Genomic DNA, 23,296 nt, shown 5'->3' with positions numbered 1-23,296 from the left:
AGTTCGGGCAAGAATAGGACAAGAAAAGGTAAGTCACGGGCGAGTGATATGCGAGATGTGAAAAATGTTTAGCCTCTAGTCAAAACTCCAGCATACTTGGAAACCTGTCAATAGCTGAGAGTTTCTTGATACAACCTTAATTAAGTTTGGACATGCATTGGCTAATCCTAGGATCACCCAATGGCAGGCATCAGAAGCAACAGAAAGATCAATGGGTAACAGTTTGGCAAGAAATGGGCAGGATTTGGACAAGCCTTGGGCAAGCCATGGGCAAGCCATGGGCAAGCTTTGGGCATGAGACAGAGAGTCTAGCTTTAGGAAGAAGTCGGATATTCAAATCAGTTAGGTTTTTGATTTTTACAAGTTATTGGTTCAAAATTTTATAAATTTTAAAGTTCTCTATGTTTAATGCGTATTACTATTCAATCTATCTATTTTCCAGAATCTGATTCCAAAGGTTTCTTTAGAAACTCACATCTTACAACTTCAATCCAAATAAAACAAGTTCTCAATGTTCAAACCACCAAAAATAAACAAAAGAACATACATCAGTTGGTTAGTTAGTAACAACTTTGCCCCACCTGATTCATGGTCTCTGAATATATTTTCTCTCCTTCAGAATCCGTAGGCAGCTACAAATAAATATTCAAGTACAGCCTCCTCACTGCCTTTTCTTTTCTTTTTCTGTCATTTTTCATTTATCTCTGGACACCTTGTTTAGCTATTCTTACTTGACCATTCCTAACTTTTTTTCTTCTTTTAATTTGTCTTTTTCTTTTTCTTTTCTTAGTCCTAACAAAAAAAAACTAATTTGGATTTGAACGAGCTTCTTTCCCTTGCTTCTTCTATTGTGATTGTCACGTCAGCGAAGAAGAAAATTGAGGAGATGTCGGTTCCAGAAGGAGAGGAAAAAGAAAGGAAACGAGCAAAAAAGAAAAGAATAAGAAAAAAGGAAAGTTTGGTGAAGTGGCAAACGGGAAGAGTCCGTCAATTGTTGTCGAGAGGCGACGGGGCTCTGCTGTCCTACTTTTGGAATTTTGGAGCTTTTCGAATTGTGACAATGACGGCGGGGGGAGGGAAGAGCACGAGGTTGTGACCGAATATTTTATTGAAAAATGGACAAAAAATTGGGAGGAATGGGAACAACTGGTGGAAAATGAATGAATGTATGTAGGATAGCTGGTGGGAGCAATTCTGGATTCAGGAAAGGCACGTAGATGGTTGGCTGGAGATGGAGCATATTCTGAATTCAAATTGCAAACAGACACCCGGTTTGTAGCAACAGTTTCTGTTTTTCAGACATGAAAAGTCGTTCCAGATGTCACCTAAAAACGAATCGTTTGACCTATTTTACTAATAGAAAATCAACGAATGATGAAGTGCCTATCACAAATAGACATGAGTTGAACCAAAAAACGAAAACTGCAATACTAACAGATGCACAACACCAAATGAGTTTTTAAACGTTCTGGACTTGTCGGTAGCTATTAAGTCACTGAAATTTGCGGTGTGTCTGGATGTATGAAATGAAAGTATTCATTTCTAAACATTTGAAATCTTCCACATCAACTCAGTCGGCTGAATTGGGAATTGAGGGTCATCCTGAGAAATCTCAGCAATGTATGAATACCTTAGCTGTTTACTTCATTCCCATTCAACCGAAAATTGTAGCTCACCAAAAAATCAAACTCCTTGAATCCACCTGCCTCTATTCTATTCTTATCCTGAGACTCTCCTCAGAATTATAACAGCAATTCCATATTAGTCATACTAACTATTAGCAATAAATATCAGTATAAAAGACCTTGGTTCCCAAAGACTTGACAGCCAGTATCAATGAGTGATTGATTGGTTTCTATGATTCATCGTTTTCTTTTTTTGAACACTCTTTCTTTTCGACACGCTCAAATACGTTTCAGTAGTTTCTATTTTAATTCGTTTCCGGTAGAAAATAATCGTTTGAAACTTCCAATCTGTAATTGTGCACTCCGTCTATTTTCCTTTATGTTTTCCATCTGTTTGACATTTCAAAGTGACTAAACGCCCCTTTCTCGTCTCCCCTACTCGTCACTTTTCCATCTCACTGATTACCCTTATCACTTGCCAATCGCCTCTACTTAAACGAGCCTCCATCCATCACCGAATCATTGGTTTTTCGTTTTTCATTCTCTCAAATATTTTCGCTTCAAAACTCTTTGCATCAACAGATCTTTTCATTTTGTTTCAGAAGAGATGCTCAAGCTTGTCGCCCTTACTTTCCTCTTCGCTTTGGTTTCTGCCAGACCACAAGATGTCGATTCCAACAGAATCGTTGCACTCCCAGAAGACAACTTCAAAGTAACTGAAATTGGATTCGAGAAGATTGAAGCCAAGCCAGCACCAGCCGTTGTCAGCGTTGATGCCACCTACGCGTATGGAGTAGACCTCGCCGTTCCAGCCACTCTTGCTCAAATGAATTGTCTCAAGACATCCAGATATGCCGCTGTATTCCTTAGAGCTTTCGCTCCAACTGGTTCTGGAATCTTCGACACCACCTCTGTCAACAACATCAGAAACGCCTACTCCGCTGGATTGGGAATCGAGGTTTACATGACTCCACAGCCACTTTCATCCCTTCAAGGATACCAACAATTGGATCTTCTTTATAACGGACTTACCAACAATGGAATCACTATTCGATCAGTTTGGATTCAGGTTAGTGTGCATTCTTTGTACTTAAGGACATTTGTAATTCTTATCAATAATTTCTATATTTTAAATTCAAATTGAAATGATAAGAGTACGTCACAATCGATTTTACAGGTTACCTCCCCAGCCAACTGGCAAAAATCCGCCACTACCAACGTCAACTTCCTCAACAGCATCATCTCCCGTGCCAAGCAATACGGACTTACCGTCGGAATCTACACCAACCAATATGACTGGAGCCAGATCACTGGAAACTGGGCTACGTTGAGCTCTGATGTTCTTCTCTGGTACTGGCATGTTCTCGGAGGAGGTGTCACCGGAGAAACCCCAGCTACATTCGATGACTTCCGTGCTTTCGGATCATTCAGGGCTGCCTCTGTCAAACAATTCGCTCAAGTTGAATCTGTTTGCTCCTTGACTGTCAACCGTGATGTGTATGCTGTTGGAATTCCAGCTGCTGCTTCGGCTAAGAAGAACGTGATCGTTGATAGCAACAAGATTGTTGTCGGTGGAGTCATTGGATTCTAAATTTTAGTTGTTTTGTGATCTCTTACGGAAAAGTATTTTTGTTTTGTAATATTTGTAATAAATCAAGTGTCAGCTTTATCAAAGTGAAAGTGGTTCGGTGATTTATGTTATGGAGGATTGGTGGACAGGGGGATAGGGATAGTGGTTTACATCAGAAGAATGAGCTCGGAGCTCACTTTTCCATGGTTCCAAAAAACGTTTTTCAAAACTGCAGATCGTGCAACAAAGATGTTTCGATTTATTGATAGGATAGAGTTTTGAAACTTGTAAGTCGGGATCGCTTCCAAGCGGATCGAGGTTTTGTTAGAGACTGCTCCAAATACTTGAAAGATGGTAAGTTCAATTCAATTATAACTTCAACCACGAAAGTTCATACTTGTTTTTTCTCATCCATTTCAGTTCAATGCGCGTTAGTTCCTTGTACGCGTTAAACTTCATTTCTGAAAGCACAACCTTATAACTTTTCTAGTACCGTCTGTAGCTCCAGCTTGGCATTGCATACAATTTGAATTCGGAAAAGTTGCATCATCAAAAGTAACGAAGGTAAGTACCTACACTAATCTGTATTAGCCATCTTTAATTTTTTTCTTATCATTTTTTGTTCTATGCTCTCTATTTTCTAGAATCTTCTATTGCCAGTGCACAACGGTCAGTTTTGATAAGAAATCAAAAATCGCTTAAAATTTTTATTACGACGAAGAGATCATGAAATTAAAGCAGAAAATGATTAGTTTCCAACGAATCCTCCGACAACAATCTTGTCAGACTCGCTGACAACAGTCTTCTCAGCAGCAACAGCTGGGATACCAACAGCATACACATCACGGTTAACAACCAATTGGCAGACTGTCTCAACTTGAGCGTATTGCTTGGCAGATGCCTTCTTGAATGATCCGAAAGCACGGAAGTCATCGAAAGTGGCCTTAGTCTCGCCAGAAGCTCCACTTCCAAGAACATTCCAATACCAGAGAAGAACATCAGAGCTCAATGTGTTCCATTGGGCGGTGATTTGACTCCAGTCGTATTGAGAAGTGTAGATTCCGACGGTAAGTCCGTATTGCTTGGCACGGGATACGATGCTGTTGATGAAGTTGACGTTGGCGGTTGGGTTGTTTGGCCAGTTGGCTGGAGAGGTAACCTGAAAAATAGACGAGTTCGAAAAATCAAGTGCCTGAATTTTTATGACTACATTGAGTTGTGACTGATAAGGCACACGAAAACGCGGAATTGAAGAAAATGAGAGGTTTTCGAAATAACAGAAATTTGAGAGGCAATTTTAGACTGTTTCAGGTCTAACTTTTCAAAAAACTTAGTTTCTAGAGCACCCCATAAGTTTTCAATATAAAAAAGTAAACTCACTTGAATCCAAACGGCTCTAACGGTGATTCCATTGTTGTTAAGGTTGTTGTAGAGAATATCCAATTGTTGGTATCCTTGATTACTGGATGTTGGTTGTGGAGTCATGTAAACCTCGATTCCCAATCCAGCGGTATACGCATTTCGGATAGTTCCAACTGCATTCATATCAAAGGATCCGGATCCAGCTGGAGCGAATGCACGAACGAAGACGACTTGATACTTGGCTTTCTTCAAACAAGTCATCATTGCAGCGCTGGTTGGAACAGAGAAATCAACAGCGTTTCCATAAGACGCATCATTGTTCACAATAGCTGGAGCTGGAAGTGCTACAGTTTGCTCGAATCCAAAAACAACATTATTTGTCTCAATATCCTGTGGTCTTGCAGAAGACAAAGCAAATAACAAAGCCAAAGCGATTGATGACTTGATCATATTGAAAACTTTTGATCAATTCGATAAAAAATGAGGCTCACTATCTCCTTTTATACTACCACTGAACCATCTTTCCAGCACACGAAAATGACGAATCATTTGAATTGATTAGTCAAAAAGAAATGTCAAACAGGGGTTTCCGAATGATGATAATTGATAAGAGTTTTCGGTGCAGACTATATCAAAATGGAGACTGAAAATGGGAAATGAAAATGACGTCAGTCAGAAAATCATAGCATTTACTTGAATTGATGTTCGCAGCAACACAACTTGCTATTAAAAATAACTTCATGAAAATGTCAATTGTTGGCCCGTTGAAAGAGAAAACATAACAGTCAACAATCTGTCGATATTCTTGTTCTTCACGTTGTTTCTGAAACATGGAAGGGTATGATAATTCGGTGAGACACCATTTCATACAGTTATTCAAAACAAGAACTGTGTATCTCTTCACTTTTAGCAGACGTTCTTTAGAAATAAACTAATTTTTTGATGGTTTCAGAGGACTGATGGTTTTTCTCACTTGAATCTGGTATGTTTGCCGCTGTGTTACTGATTATTTACTGTAAAAACGGGAGGAAATGGAGACCTACAAGATGATATTTCTGGACTTCTGGTGTTGCAGTCAGTTGGGGCATATTCCTGGTTGGAACAGAGCATGGAAAGATTTTTCAATGACTCTTCTGATAATTACTTTTGATTTCATGTTGTTTTTTTTTGCAAATGAATAGCTTCGTCTCTTTCTTTTCATAAACGAAGAATCAGGTTTTTAGGTTTTTTTAATACAAAATAACGTTCTTCTCAATGTGACTTATTCACACTTCCAAGTCATTCAGGTACAGATCAAAAGTAGTTCTTCATTTTTGTAGTTGACAACTTTTTTGTACGGACACTGAAAGTTATTTATGAACAAAGTAATTTCTTCCCTCAAATTGTCCCGTTTCAGTGCTCAATATAACAATTTTTGATCTATACACAAAAAATGATTATGATAAAGATGAAGATCTACTTTTGATCTGCATGATTCGTAAAACGTTAACGTTATGGGACAAAGTCATTCCTTCATTTCCATCTTTGAAACTGGGTGACACCCATTTTCATTATAATTTCTTCAGCATCAAAATAGATGAAAATGAAAATGGAAAAGGAAATGAAAATGAGGAGCCCGTGTATGATGATGAAAATGTTTCACCAAAACACCAAAAAAATGTTCGTTTCTCAAAGTTTTCTCGTGAACTCAAGTGTGAACTCGAGAAAACGCTCCGACGGCATTATCCAATTTTAAACTTGGCATTCGTGGCATTGGAACAGACACGTCATCAGCTCACAAGGGAACCTTTTAAGTGGTCCTTAATGCCAGCAAAAAGGACCTATACAGAGTGAAAGAGGATGTTTCAAAACCTATAAATCAACTTTCAAAAGTTGCTTCCGTGACCTGTAAGTGGCTGAAATCTCGACCTGAAAATTGAGTAATTTTACCATTAATTTGCTGCATCTCTTACCACGTCTGAAAAGAATACGGCGGCAATATAAAAACGTGTTCGAGTGTTTCGCGAGTAGACGCATTACGGATGTGAATCTTGTGCGGAGTCTTTATGGATCCGTAAAGATGCTTCTCGCGATAGGTCGTTCGCGCACGACTCGTATTTCTCATCCGCACACGGACCGTTTATGGATGTCCGACTTTGCTATCGACTGTGCGCGCACTGCTCGGATACGAGATCGCGTTAGGATAATTTACGACGTCCTGCTGAGCGACTCTGATTGCTTTCGCGCACGGATCGTATATGGATGATTGGACTAACTTTTCATCTCGCGGTCAGCTCGATTTTTATTTCGAATATTTTTTTCCTATCATTTATCAAATTTTTTCGATTTACAGACTTTTCATGGTTTTTCAGGCTGATAAAATTATTGGAGGACAATTCGAACAAAATGGACAACAACATTGTTGAGGTTTGTCAATCGGCAACCTATAAATACAGTATAGGACGGTTCTGTCGGATATTCAAATCAAGGAGCAAGAAGCTGCAAGTTCAACATTTTTCGAGAAAGGATGCAGAAACATTCTACTTTTGAGCAGCTTTTTGGTGAGTGAGCGATTTATTCAAAGATAAAAATGAGAAAAATACTTTTTCAGAGCTTCGAGTGCCGAACATGAGTAAAAGGAAGGAGGCACCTCCATCAGGATTTTGGCTTCAAAAATCGACAGAATTAAGGATATTGGCACAAAATGAACACAAACCGACAAAAATTAGGAATGTTTTAATAAATGTTTTATTAGTTTTTTTGTTGACTTTTCTATCTTTTGTTCTTGAATGTTCAATTGTTTTAATAAATTTTTATCTAAATAAATATGTCATTATAATGCCTTTCAGCTTTGAAAATCGAGAAAATTGGGAAGGGGGGCAAGGAGAGCAACCAGTAATGAACGGATCGCGCACGGACTGGATTAAAATGCTAATTAAAATACACATCGCGGCGAGATATCTTAATTAAAATGCATGCGCCTTTAATAAAAATCCGTAAATCCACAAAGTCTTAAAGGTGCATGCACTTTAATTAAGATATCTCGCCGCGAGGTGCATTTTAATTAGCATTTTAATGCGAATTAAAGTGTTTTTTATGCACATTAAAGTGCATTGCTGAATAGCATTAAAATGCAAAAAATGGCCTTTTTATTCGCACTTTCTCTCCGTGAATAGGTGCATAACGGGTCTCGTTTTCGGTACCGATATGACCCGTGCGCGATCGTCCGGACCATACGTAACGGATCGTTTGCGAACGACCTGTGCCATGCAACCACTTTCCGATTGTGTTGCCGCAGTCTTTAGAAGCGTGATAGGAGGAGAAGGAAGATGAGCAGGCTAGAGGGAGAGATGAAGCAAATCAATGGTAAAAATTGTCAATTTTCAGATGGAAATTTAAAATATGTTTTCAATCTTTCGCATTTTCCAGACAATAAATCATAATCGCACGCTCTATGGAATACCCTCCATCGGGGAAAATTCATTCGTCTCAACTTCTCAAATGGTAAGCATACAATTTTAAAAGCCAAAATTATTGGAAAGTTCAGAATCGTCTTGTCAATTTATCAGAGGACGATAATGGATCAGACAATCAGATTGAGTTGGAGAATGAAACTGAGCAGGTGGGAAATTTTTACGAAAACAAATCCTATTCGTGTTAACAGCATTAGCCTGTGATTAGAGCCTGTTAGATTTTGATTTAGTACTTGAATAAGTAGAATGAAATAAATTTGTTACAACAAATCAGTTGAACTTTCAGAAAGATGAAGACAAGCCACCACCGCCAAAGCGAAAGAGACTGGAAGATGACGGAGCCCCATATAAGATTAAGCAAACCGAGATGACCATATCTGCACTTAAAGAAATGGAGATTCGAGGAAGACTGATACGACCAGTCTACAACGAAAAGCTGAGTGATATGAAAAATATCGAAATTCCGGAGTTATTCAATCTGAAACATGCATCCACAATCTCCATCATTGTATAGCAGTCGGACGGACAGATGAATAAGGCTATTCTGATCGAGGGGAACCATCGACTTGTCACAATACTCAATGAAGAGTAGTCAAGTGGATACGAGGATTTTCGCGTTCCGGTCACAATGTATGAGATAGACGATGAAGATTTCAATAAGGCGTACACAAATTGCCTTGACTTGAAAACTTCTCAAGAAACTTCTCGTAAATCTCGAATTGATACCAAACGTTGTTTTGGACATTGCGATGTGAGTTCACGGAAATGAAGAGCAACGAAGTAATGGAAAATGCAGTTTAAAAGACTCAGTTGTCTTCGTGCTCAGTTATCTTCAGAAGATTGTGAGCAACAAGGAAATTGAGTCGATGCGTTCCCATCCCCACAAGAGATCGGAATTCTGGAGGACTCTGGAGGAAAAAGGTTTGGTCGTACCGGCGGGAAATTCCAAATTGCCAATGACCCCGCTGTACTTCCTACTAATGCGACCTTCCACTCAAAAAATAAGTATGAAAAAACTCGAGGATGATGATTTTCCGACAACCCATTGGCTGGTCGTCACAGCTTGTAATGCCAGTTTGGCCAACGATGAAGCCGCGGCCACTATGATATCAAAACACCCACCAATGAAAGCAGTGAAGCTAGAAGAATGTCTTCAAAAGCTTACGAACAAGGCGAATGTTGAAATGAAAGCTGTAGATGATGCGAAGACCAATGTAACAGAATTTGTGGTGTATGCTCTGGTGGAAGATATACCGGATTCCGCTCGTTGCTTTTTTTTTCAACGCGTGAGTTAAAGCCATGGGTGAATTAAGTTATAGTGATATTGCTAATTTCAGCTGCCGAAAGAGTCGATTCAGAAGATTATTGACAAGAAGCTTCAAATAGTGATAGCACGACCGACAAGTGAAACACTTGGAGAGATGGCAATATGGTGATCTGACCAACGAGAGCTCGAAATACTACATGAATCTGCATAAGATGGAGATGGAACACAGTTTCCATGTGCTATTCTTGGACCAGGTCTCATCGCTATCAAAACAACAACGAATGACCCGACATCATCAACGAATGTCCCGACCTCATCAACAGATGTGCCGACCGCATCAAAGAATGTGCCGATCTCGTCAACAAAACTTTTGAATCTATTTCAAAATCGTTTTAGTGGCGAAAAAGACTCAAAAATACACACAGTGATCGGTTACTACGAAGTTTCGAAATAATACTTGTCGGCTGAATGAATCTGAATATTTTTTTCTTTCATCATAATATGTGTTGTTCTATAAATAAAGTTTTTATAAAATCAAAAGTTGGAAACAGTCAACAATAACTTTCGAAAAACACAACATAACGAAAAAGTAATTAAAAAAAAACAATTACCATACATATATTCGGAAGCATCAATGTTTTCTGAACTTTTTGGCATCTCCTTGCTTGAATCCACCACCTCTTCTCTTGATTCCTCTCTTCTTTCCACTCTTATTCTTTCCGTTCTTCTTCTCCTCTTCTTCCAGATCTTCGAGCATCTCACATGGGAATGACCCGGGGTGTCCCCCCTGAAATCTTCCCATATTGTGAACATAAGTAGTGTCTGACGTAACTAAGAAAAATCCAAAATTATAGCTGCGCTCTCGGAGGTTTCGTAGAGTTACACAACTTTTTTGAAAATTTTCAAAAATTTCGATGTCTCCACTTTGAGAACTCGTAACTTTTCGAGTTTTTGAGCTACCGTGAAGGTTTTAGGCTCATTCGATAGGTAATAACCCCGACTTCAAAAACTCCTCTTTGAGCACTTACCGAAAAACAAAACCTGCTGAACTGCAGTTGAAAGTGTGAAAAAATCGTCAGTGTGATGTAACGATAAATGCCAAATTTCGACAATCGGGGAACTGGGGACTACCACCTGCGTACTTCTTACTCCGAGTTATGTCTGTATACGTGTTCGAATATAGGTCGAGCCTTTGAGTTACGGAAGTTTTTTCAGTTTTTCAGAAAAATTTCAGCTTTTGCACGTATCCCTCCCTATACGTTATGTTGTCAAAAACAAAAATTGACATCCGTTTATATTGAAGCTCCAGCACCAAAAACATCATTCATGGCTAGTTAATGCAAAATTTTGTGATGTAGCCTCTTTTTCGTTATTTTTGTCATTGCTCTAATTATTTGAGGAAAATTGAACGATACGTGGAAAAGCTGAAATTTTTCTGAAAAACTGAAAAAAATTCCGTAACTCAAAGGCTCGACCTATATTCGAACACGTATACAGACATAACTCGGAGTAAGAAGTACGCAGGTGGTAGTCCCCAGTTCCCCGATTGTCGAAATTTGGCATTTATCGTTACATCACACTGACGATTTTTTCACACTTTCAACCTCAGTTCAGCAGGTTTTGTTTTTCGGTAAGTGCTCAAAGAGGAGTTTTTGAAGTCGGGGTTATTACCTATCGAATGAGCCTAAAACCTTCACGGTAGCTCAAAAACTCGAAAAGTTACGAGTTCTCAAAGTGGAGACATCGAAATTTTTGAAAATTTTCAAAAAAGTTGTGTAACTCTACGAAACCTCCGAGAGCGCAGCTAAGTATAATTTTGGATTTTTCTTAGTTACGTCAGACACTACTTATGTTCACAATATGGGAAGATTTCAGGGGGGACACCCCGGGTCATTCCCATGTCAGAGAATTTATCACCAGTCATTTCATAATCATAGGGTCCCATTTCTTCATCACTTGATCCATCGTCTTCACCAAACATGTTTGCAGAGCTCTTCCCTCCGAAACCGCCTTCTTCATCGTCGTCGTCGTCGTCCACATCTTCATCATCTTCTTAAGGGGAGACCATTACAAAATAAATAAGGGGAGACCATTACAAAATCAAGATAGTCAGTCTCATAGTAGACTCTGAAAATGTGAAGTTTTAAATATAATATTTTGTAACCGTTTCTTAAGTGGAACGAGTACGAAGCGAAACACATAATGATTGTGGCTTTCAATGTTCAAAATCTCCGTCAGACTTTACAGCTGTGCGTATATACGTATCACTGGCATGATTGGAGGCCCATTCAAATATCGATGCTGGGCAGCGTGTGAAAACAGGTGTAGCAATGAAGATAGATCAAATATAATAAAATTAGGTGGATGAAAGTTGAAAAATGAAACGGAATGACATCACATTTATAAGATACACGGAGATATAAGATAACCTTTCACTTTAAATCAAGATTTGAATAATTGAGAGAAATGACATCATGCGAACTATTCTAAAGTTAACAGAGCTGCTAGTGGTATTCAACAATCTGCATGCTTGTTTGTAATCAAACCAGAATTTGTCTACTGCTTTTAACATCTCTACCAGATCTGAAATACCATCACTCTCGTATATTAATGGTATCAATGTATGTTCAACTTGAATAAAAACTTCTAGAAAAACGTTGGCTCTGTTCCAAAATCGGAGGCCCATGGCAGAATCGGAGGCCCATAAAAAAATAAGAGGCCCGTAGAAGAATCGGAGGCCCGTGAAAAAATCGGAGGCCCATGAAAGATAGAGAACGTGTTTGTTTATATATGATGAAAAATTCCCATACAAGCAGCTGAAGTAGTACATAAGTCTGAAAACCGTGTTGTAGCTACAAGAAGCGCAAAGGCTATTCAAAATTTTTTTCATTCATTGCTCATTATAACAGTTCTTTTTTAACACATGTATTTCATCAATATTGCTTCATATGTACAAGTAGGTACATAAAAACAAATAATATTATACATATGCTACAAGTACAAATACAGTACCGGACACAAAAGTATCAACTTTTCGTTTTTCGACCATAACAAGAGGTTATATTATCCTCGGGTACATCCTTTCAATTATGATGTCATTCCGATTCATCTTTCAACTTTCACTCACTTAATTTTATCTATTTATTCTATCTTCATTTCCACACCTGTTCTCACAAGCTGCCCAGCATCAATATTTAAATGCGCGTCCAATGATGTTAGAGCAACGCACAGCTGCTACATCTTGCGGAAATCTTTGAGTTTTGAAAGTCCCAATAATTATATGCGGCTTCATTCTGTACTCGTTTCACTCAAGCGTCTGTTACAAATTAATTTGATGTTTTCAGATCATACTATGAGACTGATTACCCTTCTTTTGACTTTAAAATTGTCTCAGTTTCATCTTGGTGGTGTTGTATCCGTAGCAGCGAGAGGATGTGCAATGAACCAGAGAGAAATTATAGAACGCAGAATAGCTAGAGCTGGAGGTGGATTGTTCGGAGATGCGGCGGGATACGAAACGAGAGGCATTAGTAAATTTGGTCTTCGATATTATTATGGTGAACGCGGATGGAAAGTGTGAGTTTTTGAACTTGCGACAAAAAATAGTCACAGTTTAACGACTTTCAGCGGCAGTTCATCATCAGACAGTTTTAATACTGACTCATTCCGCTCTACTGTATTTACTCCTTCAGTCTCTCAATCTCATTCTTCGAATCCTTCAAATTTTTGGGTCATCTCCTCATTTAATACGCCAGTTAGGTGAGGCTTTGAGCATTTCTTACAAAGAAAACAATTAACTGGTTCAGATTTGACAACCGTGAATACTACTGGAATGTTACACAAGCTAGAGAAAGTATCACTTCGAAAGTTTTCTGTGAATATCAAATTGGAGAAGACGATGGGCAACTGCAAACTGTAAGTTTATCACTATGCTTGCCGTAGTACTGATGAACAATTTTCAGACAACCTTCCTAGACGGAACACTTGTTAAGTCTATATATTTCGGATGTGCTGGAACTGCAGTTGATTGTTGTGGAATGTATTGCTGTCATGTTTTCGAGGACTACGTGGGTTTGTGAGTTACATCACCGTTTTCTTCTCAATTCAAGTCATATTCTTCCGTTTTCAGAGCGTTCCTTTGTATAATCGCAGGTGGACTCATTTTCACAATAATTCTCTGCTGTTGCATCACTGGAAAAGAACTAAATCGGCTCAACAATTGATAGTGTTTCTAGTTTTGTATTGGCTTACACTGATTTCCGTTTTCATGTATTGTTTCTGGTTTGAAATATATAAAAATTTGTTTATTTAATGTTTCTTTAATACATAAAAACAACAAGATAACATTGATAATAATAGTATATACTACCAACTATTTGCCACCATGAGGTGTAGATTCCGATTGATGAAACAAGATTCGCAGATCAATTCAGGTGATTGGGACTGTCAAAAGCATTGAAGTTTTACTTTTGCTCTATTAATGATGTTATCGATGAATTGAATTTGTCGAGTCATCTTTGATTTTCAATCAGTGGAATATTTTCAAATTTATTCAAATTGAACGGACATTGAGGCCATTGAAATTCCAGAGTAATTGAATGCGTTTCATCGTCCGCTCCGACTGCAAAAAAATGTCAATACCGAAGCGAAACTGTTCCGCTTCAAGTACCGGCGTTGTTGATTTTAAAATTTAGTTTCTCCAATTAATTTTAGAATGAGTTGAATATTTGAATCATCAGAACTCTCCATTAAGATGTCACTTGAATCCAAATCGTCCGCTCATCTCTCGTTAACTTCAGAATAGTTAGCATGATGTCATCCCTCTCAATTATTGAAATCTTGTTTTGAAGTGAAAGGTTATCTTATCTCTGGGTACATCTTTCACTTATGATGTCATTCCGTTTCATCTTTCAACTTTCACCCACTTAATTTTATTATATTTATTCTATCTTCATTGTTACACATTTTTTTCACACCCTGCCCAGCATCAGTATTTAAAAGCAAAGTCTGACGTAGACTTTTATAAAACATTTTTGTTTCGTTTTGTACTCGTCTCATTTAAGAGTCTGTTACAAAATATTTTATTTTAAACTTCACATTTTCAGAATCTACTATGAGACTGACAATCGTCCTTTTGACTTTGCAATGGTGTCCCCTTATTTCCGGTGCTGCTTTTGTATTTCATGCTGGAAATGCGGGAAGATCTATAGACTTGGAAAGAATGATAAAATTACGCCAAGAACAGGAAGCACTCAGAATGGCTAGAGCTGGAGGTGGACTGTTTGGAGGAGCTGCGGGATACAGTACCAGAGGAATCAGTACATTTTATTTTCGAAATAAATATGGTGAACGTGGAACGAAAGCGTAAGTATGTTAAAATTGAGATGGCTACTTATGTGTTTTGATTATTTCAGCGGGTCTTTTTCATCAGTCAACTTTGGAACAAGATCATTCCGAGCAGTAGTATTCAATCAATCTTCTTCTCAATCCTATTCCTTAAAATATAAAAATTCGTGGGTTATCCCATCATTCAACAGACCTGTTAGGTAAGGTTTTGACCACTTTTTTATCAAAAAGTCAATTATTTCAGATTCGACAACCGTGAATACTTTTGGAATCTCACACAAGCTAGAGAGAATATCACTTCGAAAGTGTTCTGTGAATATCAAATTGGAGAAGACGACTGGCAACTGCAAAGTGTAAGTTTATTACTGTGTCTGCATGTAAGACTAACGAACTATTTTCAGACAACCTTCTTAGACGGAGAACCTGTTGAGTCTATATATTTCGGATGTGCTGGATCTTCAGTTGATTGCTGTGGAATGTATTGCTGTTATACTATAGGCGACTACCTGGTGCTGTGAGTTTCAACACCCTTTGTTCTTTTGTAATTTGAATCATTTTCTTCTATTTACAGGGTGGTTCTTTTGGTACATGGACTCATTTTGGTAGGAGTACTCTTGTTTTTTGTTATGGCTTGCTGTGCTCTTGTAAGGCATCGCCTGGATTCAACGAACTGATAATTCTCATTTTCAATGTCTGCGTCTCCACACGCACCTCTATCTCTCACCCTTTGTTAATATCACATGAAAAATTTTTTCTGATATCTACAAAAAAATCATTTCTATTTTTTTTGTTGAAAATCTTGCTAAATCAATCAATTTTTGTAGTTTTCTTACTATTTCTGTCATATTCAGCACAGTCATCTATCAAATAACGTTTCATGTATTAAGAACCTTTGCCCCAACTTCCCTAGTTGAACATTTCGTTGAATTTCATATTAAAGCGTAGGTAACAGATGATCCGATGGTGGAAATCAATTGTATTATAAAGATAAATTATGTTCCAGTCATATTATCCTAATTTTATAATGTTATCCTTAATATTTCAGCTCGAATGAGTCAATTCAGGAAAACATTTCAAAAAATCAAAAAATTCAGTTTTTCAAAAAAAAATGTAGTGGTATGATCGAATATTGTGTCGGGACTGAAGAAAAATGACATGATTAGATAAAAAAGAATAAAAACCCGTCAATTTGAAACATCAGAAATGATTTATAGGAAGGCCTCGAAAATTGAAATAGCAGTTTTTCTCATACAACCCGAAAAAAGTGTTCTTTGGAGAAAGAGACCAGGCGACGAACCAGGCCAAAAAGTACCTTACTATCTTTGATCAAAAGGACGAACAAATCGGAGATGGTCAACTTTTTTCGGGTGCTTGCGGATGATCGATCGAGTCAGAGAGTGCGTCTTAATAGACAACTTTGGAAGCCTCTTGATTCCTGTCGCATAAACATTCCGTTTGACAATCATCCCGCAAACTTTCTCGACTTGAGCAAATTGTTTGACAGTTGCTTGTTTCCATGGACCAAATGGTCGGAAGTCTTAGAGAGTTGGGATGATTTCACCGTCAGCCCCGACTTCACGGACATGCCAATACCGAGACGAAACTGTTTTGCTTTAACTACCGACGTTGTTGATTTCTAAATTTTGTTACTCCAATTAACTTTAAAATGAGTTGAATATTTCAATCATCGGAACTCTCCATTAAGATGTCACTTGAATCCAAATTGTCTGTTCATCTCTCGTTAACTTCAGAATAGTTAGCATGATGTCATTTCTCTCAATTATTCAAATCCCGGTTTAAAGAGAAAGGTTATCTTATCTTCTTCTGTATCTCTTCTGTTATGATGTCATCCCGTTTCATCTTTCAACTTTCATCCACCTAATTTTATTTTGATGATCCAACCCACTTTCACAGATAGCGCTGCCCGGCTTCCATATTTAAACAAATGATGTAAATGATTGTCTGGCAGAGATTTTGCACCTTGAAATTGATATTCATTCCTTTTCCTTTTTGATTTCATTGACAAATTGCAACCGTACAGTTTTGATAGTACATTGATATTTTCAGAACTTACTATGAGACTTCTTCTCATCATTTCAATCTTACAATGGTCGCTACTTCTTGGAGATGCTGTAGCGTTTGGAGGTGCTGTAATCGTAGCCTCAAGTGGCGGACGTCGAGGAATCTGTAGCAGAGAACAGGCAGCCCTTAGAATTGCTAGAGCTGGAGGTGGTGTGTTCGGAGGAGCAGCGGGATACGATACCAGAGGAATTAGTACATTTTCTTTTCGACATACATATGGCGAGCGCGGAATAAAAGTGTAAGTATAATGAAATTGAAATAACTGCTTATATGATTTTACTATTTTCAGTGGAAGTTCAAGAAGATCAAGCAGTTTTGGAACAGAGGCTTTCCTCTATAATGTATACAATACATCATTTAACACGCCAGTTAGGTAAGATTCTGATAGTTTACTGATACATACATGTTCTGTTATTTCAGATTTGACAACCGTGAATACTACTGGAATGTTACACAAGCTAGAGAAAGTATCACTTCAAAAGTGTTCTGTGAATACCAAGTTGGAAAAGATGATGGAGAGTTACAAACTGTAAGTTCATCAGTTGCGTTCTGTAAAAATGCATTCCTTTGTCTGTTTGAATACGGTAATCTGAAGTCTGACTAAGAAACACATTTCAGGAAACATTTCTAGACGGAACACTTGTGAAGTCTATATATTTCGGATGTGCTGGAACATCAGTTGATTGTTGTGGAATGTATTGTTGTCATGTTATGGAGGACTACCTCATGCTGTGAGTTATAGCACCATTCTCTGTTCATAGTTAAATCATTTACTTCTAATTTCAGTATATTGTTTTGTGTGATGATCGGTGGAGGTCTTTGGATGCTTTATGCCACCTTAAAAATCCACGTCAACAAATCGAGAGTAGGAAATTGATATTAAACTTTTTTGTATTTTCAACTTCCCATCAGGTGTTCTCTATAAATGTGTTTTTTTCTGGTGTATAAAGTATTTATGAAGATGTTTATTTGAGGTTTGTTTAAAACATATAATAAAAACAATAAAATTACATAGATAACAGTTTTATTATGCGATGCTCCTCGGTGTCAGATCTTTGACCGAAAAATAAAAATTAGAAACCAATACCACCAACACGAATCTGTTCCTTCTCTTTGTGCTCGTTACCATTTCCAGCAGAATAATGAACAACTTGAGAGACTTCTTGATTCCTTGTCGCATAAACATTTCGATTGACAATCATCCCGCAAACTTTCTCAACTTGAGCAAATTGTTTGACAGTTGCTTGTTTCCATGGACCAAATGGCCGGAAGTCTTCGAGAGTTGGGATAGTTTCACCGTCAGCTCCGACTCCGAGGACATGCCAATACCAGAGAAAAACGTCGGAAGAGAAGGTGTTCCAGCCACCGGTGATTTCCAACCAGTCATAGAAAGAGGTGTAGATTCCGACGGAGAGGCCGAGATTCTAAAATTAGTTTCATATTTGAAGGCACTCAGATGTTGATATCTAACCTTTGCCTGTCCAATCATATCCTGAATAAATTGAATTCTCTGAGATATCGGGGCGTTCCAATTGCTGGGAGATGACACTTGAATCCAGATCGAACGAACATTGATTCCATTGTCTCGCAGATTCTGATAGACAATATTGATTTGTTCTGCGCCAGATCTGCTAGAGTTGATATTAGGAGTGATGTAGACTTCAGATCCGAGGCCAGCTAAAAAATTAATACTGATTAATGATAAATAAAAAAGTGTGACCTACCATTATAAGCATTATTGATAGTGTTGAGGACTTCTATATCAAAATAAGTGTTTCCGATAGGATTCAATGCTCTTACAAACACTGATCTGTATCCTTTTGCTCTCAAACATTCCATATCACTCATAGTTGTGTGGTAGGCGATATCCACAGAATATGCATGAGTTGGTGAGTCCCTCTCTTCAAATGGAATCTCTGGAGCATCCTGTACCTCTGGAATATTGTAGTCGGGGTCAATGACTTGCTCGACTTCTTCACTCTGGACCAGATTCCATGGATTGAATGGAGGTACTGTTGGAAGAGTGTGAATGAGTGGAAGACAGAAGAGGATAGCAATGAGTTTCATGGTTAGGAATGAAGTGCTGAGCGAAATGGAGGGAACACTTTTATACATTCAATGTTTCTTGTTGAGTAATCGGGTAATAAAGTTGTATTTTTGGTTGTGGGTGGAAACGGAAAGAACAAAAACGAATGTGAGACGGTGATAAGAATAGGCGAGTGAGTCATTGTGGGAAAAATAGTTGAGAGTTTGAGTTTGAGACGGGTCAAAGAGTGTAGTATGATATTCTGGAATATGTGAACGTTGGTTTTATATGAGGTTCAATGATATTTTAAATGATAGCACGGTCGCGAAACGTCGTTATCGCCGAAACTGGAACTTTAAATATCGTTCATGGTTTGTCTGTCTGTGTGTCCGTCTGTATACATCCGGATGTCCCTCACTCGCAAACTCAAAAAACAACTCTATGAACCTTTCCTGTTTTTCAACCTGACATTTGAGCCCCTCGACTTCCACTGATTGAATCCAGATGTTGACCACTTCAGTAAATATTTTGAGATTCGAGATTTGATTTTGTCTACGCATATAATGAAATTACTTCTGAATTTTTTGTCTCCTATAAGAAGCATATGTGTATTATATCCAATTAGCTCTTGAGTAACTTTCAGAATCTCATTTTCACGCAAGTATCACTTTTCAAATTCTCCCCTGATGTCAGTCTCTTGTATAGAATGCAAATTGTCTTCTTTTTCTTTTTTCTCTCCCGTTTTATTTTTAGAGACAACAAATAATACTTGACAAAGCATGCTCCGCCTTTTTACCCCTTTTTCTCTCTTTTGACGTAATGAAGACTCTCCGGGTGTCCAGAGAAAAGGGGAAAAATTAGACTTTTGTGCTCTCTGACGTCATGTTTTTTGCTCCGTACTACTTTTGATGCTCTCTCTGAGCTTCATTTCGTAATACTGTAACTCTTGCTTTTAGTGTGTATGACATCATTTCCGAGACGGGCAAACCAGAAATAAATAACCCCGTTGCAAAGAGGGGCGGCACCGTATCTCGGGATATATCTTGTTGCCCTTTCTCCTATTCATCCGACATTTGTACACTTATTCTGTCTGTTCCCCCCTCTATTCCTCTCCGACCGTTTGCACATGTTCATCTGTCTGCGCGGGCAGAGAGAAGAATAAGAAATCGATAAGTACTGACGCATCATATGATTTAGCTTCGAGCAGTTAGGTTAGGAAAAAGGAATTTCGTTGGAATTGGTAAGCGGATTTTTTTTGCAGAAATGTAGAGTTCTATAGTTTTTTTTTCATACAAAAGTTAGGCTTGATTTGACTATTTTCTGCCTAAAAATGCTATTTTTCAAATATTTGTGTATGATGAGATCTGCTTTAAAATTATTTGCAATTTTCTAACAGAGAAATCCTTATGTTTCTTATTCAACCCAATTTTTGACAAGTTTTCACGAATGCGTGGCGTGTGTTTACCGGTTCATTGGTAGAGCCAGCCAGCTGCACGGACCAAACTGAGCTAATAGAAAATCGGTGGCTATACAAGTTAAGATCGGAGACTATGACACTTTTGTTTTTCTAAAGTTTTTTGATTGGTATTTGTAAAATTATGTACAAGTGAAACTAAGCGTTTGAACATGCGCTCTATTGAACTCAGAGAGGCTTTTTACTATCTCCGTCTATTTATTTTGTGAATTTCAGAAGGGCACGTTTGCTCTCATTTCTGCTTATTAATATGGAGAGTCGGGAATGTTTTATAGATTTTTTGTTTTTAAATCCTTTAATCTTCTTTATTGGTCTAAAGCTACATTTCTTGCTTTCTAAAGATAAAAATCTGTTGCATGTTCAGGGAGTGTAACATAAATAAAATATGAAAAGCTCAAATGTTTGAATGATTTTGATTCCTAACCTAACTTAGACAATTTCTCAAAAATGTTGTCCTCGAAAACTCAAAAAAAAAAAATTTCCTGAGCTCTTCACAAATCAACCAAGCATCACGAACAACTCTTATCACTCTCTCAAATCTAACAAATGAAAAATCCAATCCTTCTCATTTTTTTCCTGGTTCTCACCACCCGCATCATCACATTCATCTGATCATCAATTCTCACTTTTTCTAGTACCACAATGTTTGTTCTGGAGAGGAGCTTCTCCTTCTGCTTTCCTTCAATTTCTCATTTCTCTCTAATCTCTATTCTATCTCTCGATGTCTCACAAGCTCATCACTGGTCACTGACACTCTCCCCCCTTTTCCTCTTCTGAATCCTTTCTCTTCTTCGTTTTCATTCATCTGAAATGGATATCAAAAGGAAGAGAAGAAATTCGCGCATTTTCATATTCTATTATCTTTTTCTTTGACTCGAATCATCTCTTCTTTTCGTTTCTTTTTCAAAATTTCGTATCCTAAACAACCTGAACAAAGTTCTTTCCAGAATTTTTAGTTTCTATGAAACTTTTTCTCCTCATTCTCACCCTAATATGTTCTGATGTAAATGCTCGTGGAGGTGGTGGAAGAGGTGGAGGTGGTGGAGGTAGAGGAGGAGGAGGAGCTAGAGCAGGTGTTGGAAGAGGTGGTGGAATGGGAGGATCCGGTATCAGAGGGTCTAGTTCGTTCTCTGGTGGAGTAAGATCTGGTGCTGGTGGATGGAAGACGTGAGTTTTTTTAAAGGTCAAATGTTTGAAGGCATAGAAAATAGGAGGGTGGGGATCTCTAATTTCCTCATTGAAATATTTTTTGAGTAACGCTGAAAATGTTTAAAATTGAAAATGCGGGAGTCGGAGGTCAAACAACTTTCCACCGGAAATTTGATACTTGAAAAATGCCGAAAGTCTGTGATGAGTGGTTCTGAAAAGGAAATTAGGACGAACTAAACATTTTAAGTTTAACAGAAAACTTTTTTCCATTGAAAAAAAAACAATTGCATTTCAACTTCGGTAGAGTGCAGTTGTTAGTACTATGACGTTAAAATAAAAACATTGATATACTACATTTTTCAATTTCAGAGGAAGTTCTTCATCTCCAAACACCTATGGATCCAGTGCATTCCGACAAACTGTGTTCTCCACTCAATATTCACAATCTCGTGCTCCATTCACTTCGAGTTTGACAAATGCACTGATCATATCCTCACTTGCTAGACCCATTACGTAATATTTAGTTTTTTTTGTAACGAAGTAGAGAAAATATAATTTCAGATACGACAACCGTGATTATTACTGGAGCAGTTCCCATGCGAGAGAGAAAGTTGCCCCAGAGGTGTTTTGTGAATATCAAATTGGACCAGATGATGGAGAACTACAAAATGTAAGACGATAACAAGATAACGATAATTTAAAACATATTTCAGGTGACATTCCCGAATGGAACATCTGCAAAATCTCTATTCTTCGGTTGTACCGGTTCAATGGTTGACTGTTGTGGAATGTATTGTTGTCATAATGTTGGAGAATACGTGGCACTGTAGGTTTCCTATCACGAAATCTAATTTTTATCACTTTTTATAGGGGATTCCTTGGTGCCATCCTAATTCTTTTCGTCTGTTTTGCAATGGCCAGTAGCTGCAAAGAAGATAGTGACAGACGTCGTTATTACGCTGCTGCAAATACTCCTAGACCGCCACCTGAATCTACAAACAGAAATAATATTCCGATGGTGAAAGTATCGTATTCTGACGCCTATGGACATAGAAATTTATGACGAAAACTAATTGTTTAGAGTTTTTCTTTCTAATTAAAAACTGATGATTCTATAGAACAAATGATTGTACTGGTTGTGCTTCTTTTTCTCAACTTTCAATATCAAAGTTTGTTTTTTTTCTTCTGTACAATAAATTGCTCAATCTTCTCTATTTTCTTTTTATAGATCAGTATCATTTTTTCGAAAATGAAATGTGTTAAAAAATAAAAAAAATCGATTGAAAAATACAAAAAACACAAAGTTCAGAATCATAAGTTTTGAAAAAAAGAGAAAAGGATTAGCGAAATCCGCCTACATTTCGATTTTTATGAAAAAAACTTTAGAGGTTTCCTTTTTAGAATTGAGATAGGTATTCAGAATATTGGTTTTTTTCAGCTGTGAGAGTTTTGGATTTCTCTTTTATCGAGACTCCGCCTCTTTTCTAATTTTTTTGGTTTCTCCTCAAGTAGAAGAAAAAGAGAAAGTTAGTGTCTGGAGAGCACGGCGGTTTTTGAAATCTGAAATTTGTTTTAGATTAGAATTCAGTAATTTTAAGATTCTTTTGAGATCAGAATCTGAAATTTTCGCATAGTTTTTCTAGAGCAGAACTGGTACGTTTCAAAACCGGCAGGATTAAAACTGTTCGTGTTAGAACTGGTACAATCTAGAACTAAAATCGAAGTAAGCAAATCAAAACCGTCCAAATCAGACCTAACGGGATTAGAACCATTAGGAATCAGAATCGACTCAATGGCAATAAAAATCAGTTCCAGAAAACGTAACATCCATCTGAGATTCTCTGTTACAGCTCAGAGAAACAAAATTTAACTAATTTTTTAAACGCTCCACATTTCAAGTTCAAAACACACCAACATGACATTATTTCATTTTGAAGCAGAGC

General features: G+C 37.7%; 9 protein-coding genes across 9 annotated transcripts; 5 read left to right on the top strand and 4 right to left on the bottom strand.

Annotated features, from left to right (window-relative positions):
- Positions 1 to 2,213: 2,213 nt before the first annotated feature.
- Positions 2,214 to 2,985, bottom strand: GCK72_017564 (uncharacterized protein; the record flags this gene model as incomplete). Its single annotated transcript, XM_053732149.1, has 2 exons — positions 2,214 to 2,341; positions 2,808 to 2,985. 2 exons carry the CDS (start codon positions 2,983 to 2,985, stop codon positions 2,214 to 2,216), a joined length of 306 nt encoding a protein of 101 aa, XP_053581062.1.
- On the top strand, positions 2,233 to 3,216 carry GCK72_017563 (uncharacterized protein; the record flags this gene model as incomplete). The annotated part of the gene is made up of 2 exons (XM_053732148.1): positions 2,233 to 2,694; positions 2,803 to 3,216. 2 exons carry the CDS (start codon positions 2,233 to 2,235, stop codon positions 3,214 to 3,216), a joined length of 876 nt encoding a protein of 291 aa, XP_053581061.1.
- A 727-nt stretch (positions 3,217 to 3,943) lies between these two features.
- On the bottom strand, positions 3,944 to 5,007 carry GCK72_017562 (uncharacterized protein; the record flags this gene model as incomplete). The annotated part of the gene is made up of 2 exons (XM_003112642.2): positions 3,944 to 4,354; positions 4,576 to 5,007. The coding sequence occupies 2 exons, from the start codon at positions 5,005 to 5,007 to the stop codon at positions 3,944 to 3,946; spliced, it is 843 nt and encodes a 280-aa protein (XP_003112690.2).
- Positions 5,008 to 8,637: 3,630 nt separating this feature from the next.
- GCK72_017561 (uncharacterized protein) lies at positions 8,638 to 9,445 on the top strand (the record flags this gene model as incomplete). The annotated part of the gene is made up of 3 exons (XM_053732147.1): positions 8,638 to 8,760; positions 8,846 to 9,295; positions 9,347 to 9,445. 3 exons carry the CDS (start codon positions 8,638 to 8,640, stop codon positions 9,443 to 9,445), a joined length of 672 nt encoding a protein of 223 aa, XP_053581060.1.
- Positions 9,446 to 12,628: 3,183 nt separating this feature from the next.
- GCK72_017560 (uncharacterized protein) lies at positions 12,629 to 15,140 on the top strand (the record flags this gene model as incomplete). The annotated part of the gene is made up of 8 exons (XM_053732146.1): positions 12,629 to 12,852; positions 12,904 to 13,035; positions 13,083 to 13,191; positions 13,239 to 13,347; positions 14,382 to 14,640; positions 14,691 to 14,822; positions 14,867 to 14,975; positions 15,024 to 15,140. 8 exons carry the CDS (start codon positions 12,629 to 12,631, stop codon positions 15,138 to 15,140), a joined length of 1,191 nt encoding a protein of 396 aa, XP_053581059.1.
- Positions 15,141 to 16,697: 1,557 nt separating this feature from the next.
- On the top strand, positions 16,698 to 17,581 carry GCK72_017559 (uncharacterized protein; the record flags this gene model as incomplete). The annotated part of the gene is made up of 5 exons (XM_003112612.2): positions 16,698 to 16,942; positions 16,994 to 17,077; positions 17,125 to 17,233; positions 17,323 to 17,435; positions 17,491 to 17,581. 5 exons carry the CDS (start codon positions 16,698 to 16,700, stop codon positions 17,579 to 17,581), a joined length of 642 nt encoding a protein of 213 aa, XP_003112660.2.
- A 196-nt stretch (positions 17,582 to 17,777) lies between these two features.
- Positions 17,778 to 18,771, bottom strand: GCK72_017558 (uncharacterized protein; the record flags this gene model as incomplete). Its single annotated transcript, XM_003112695.2, has 3 exons — positions 17,778 to 18,128; positions 18,176 to 18,381; positions 18,429 to 18,771. 3 exons carry the CDS (start codon positions 18,769 to 18,771, stop codon positions 17,778 to 17,780), a joined length of 900 nt encoding a protein of 299 aa, XP_003112743.2.
- A 2,139-nt stretch (positions 18,772 to 20,910) lies between these two features.
- Positions 20,911 to 21,863, bottom strand: GCK72_017557 (uncharacterized protein; the record flags this gene model as incomplete). Its single annotated transcript, XM_053732145.1, has 3 exons — positions 20,911 to 21,009; positions 21,192 to 21,463; positions 21,797 to 21,863. 3 exons carry the CDS (start codon positions 21,861 to 21,863, stop codon positions 20,911 to 20,913), a joined length of 438 nt encoding a protein of 145 aa, XP_053581058.1.
- On the top strand, positions 21,166 to 22,416 carry GCK72_017556 (uncharacterized protein; the record flags this gene model as incomplete). Its single annotated transcript, XM_003112664.2, has 5 exons — positions 21,166 to 21,371; positions 21,723 to 21,866; positions 21,915 to 22,023; positions 22,067 to 22,179; positions 22,224 to 22,416. The coding sequence occupies 5 exons, from the start codon at positions 21,166 to 21,168 to the stop codon at positions 22,414 to 22,416; spliced, it is 765 nt and encodes a 254-aa protein (XP_003112712.2).
- Positions 22,417 to 23,296: the final 880 nt, after the last annotated feature.

Source organism: Caenorhabditis remanei, chromosome V (genome assembly GCF_010183535.1).
Source record: "Caenorhabditis remanei strain PX506 chromosome V, whole genome shotgun sequence".
Classification (NCBI taxonomy): domain Eukaryota; kingdom Metazoa; phylum Nematoda; class Chromadorea; order Rhabditida; family Rhabditidae; genus Caenorhabditis; species Caenorhabditis remanei.
The sequence above is the reverse complement of the archived record's forward strand: the minus strand, read 5'-3'. Positions and strand labels throughout refer to the sequence as shown.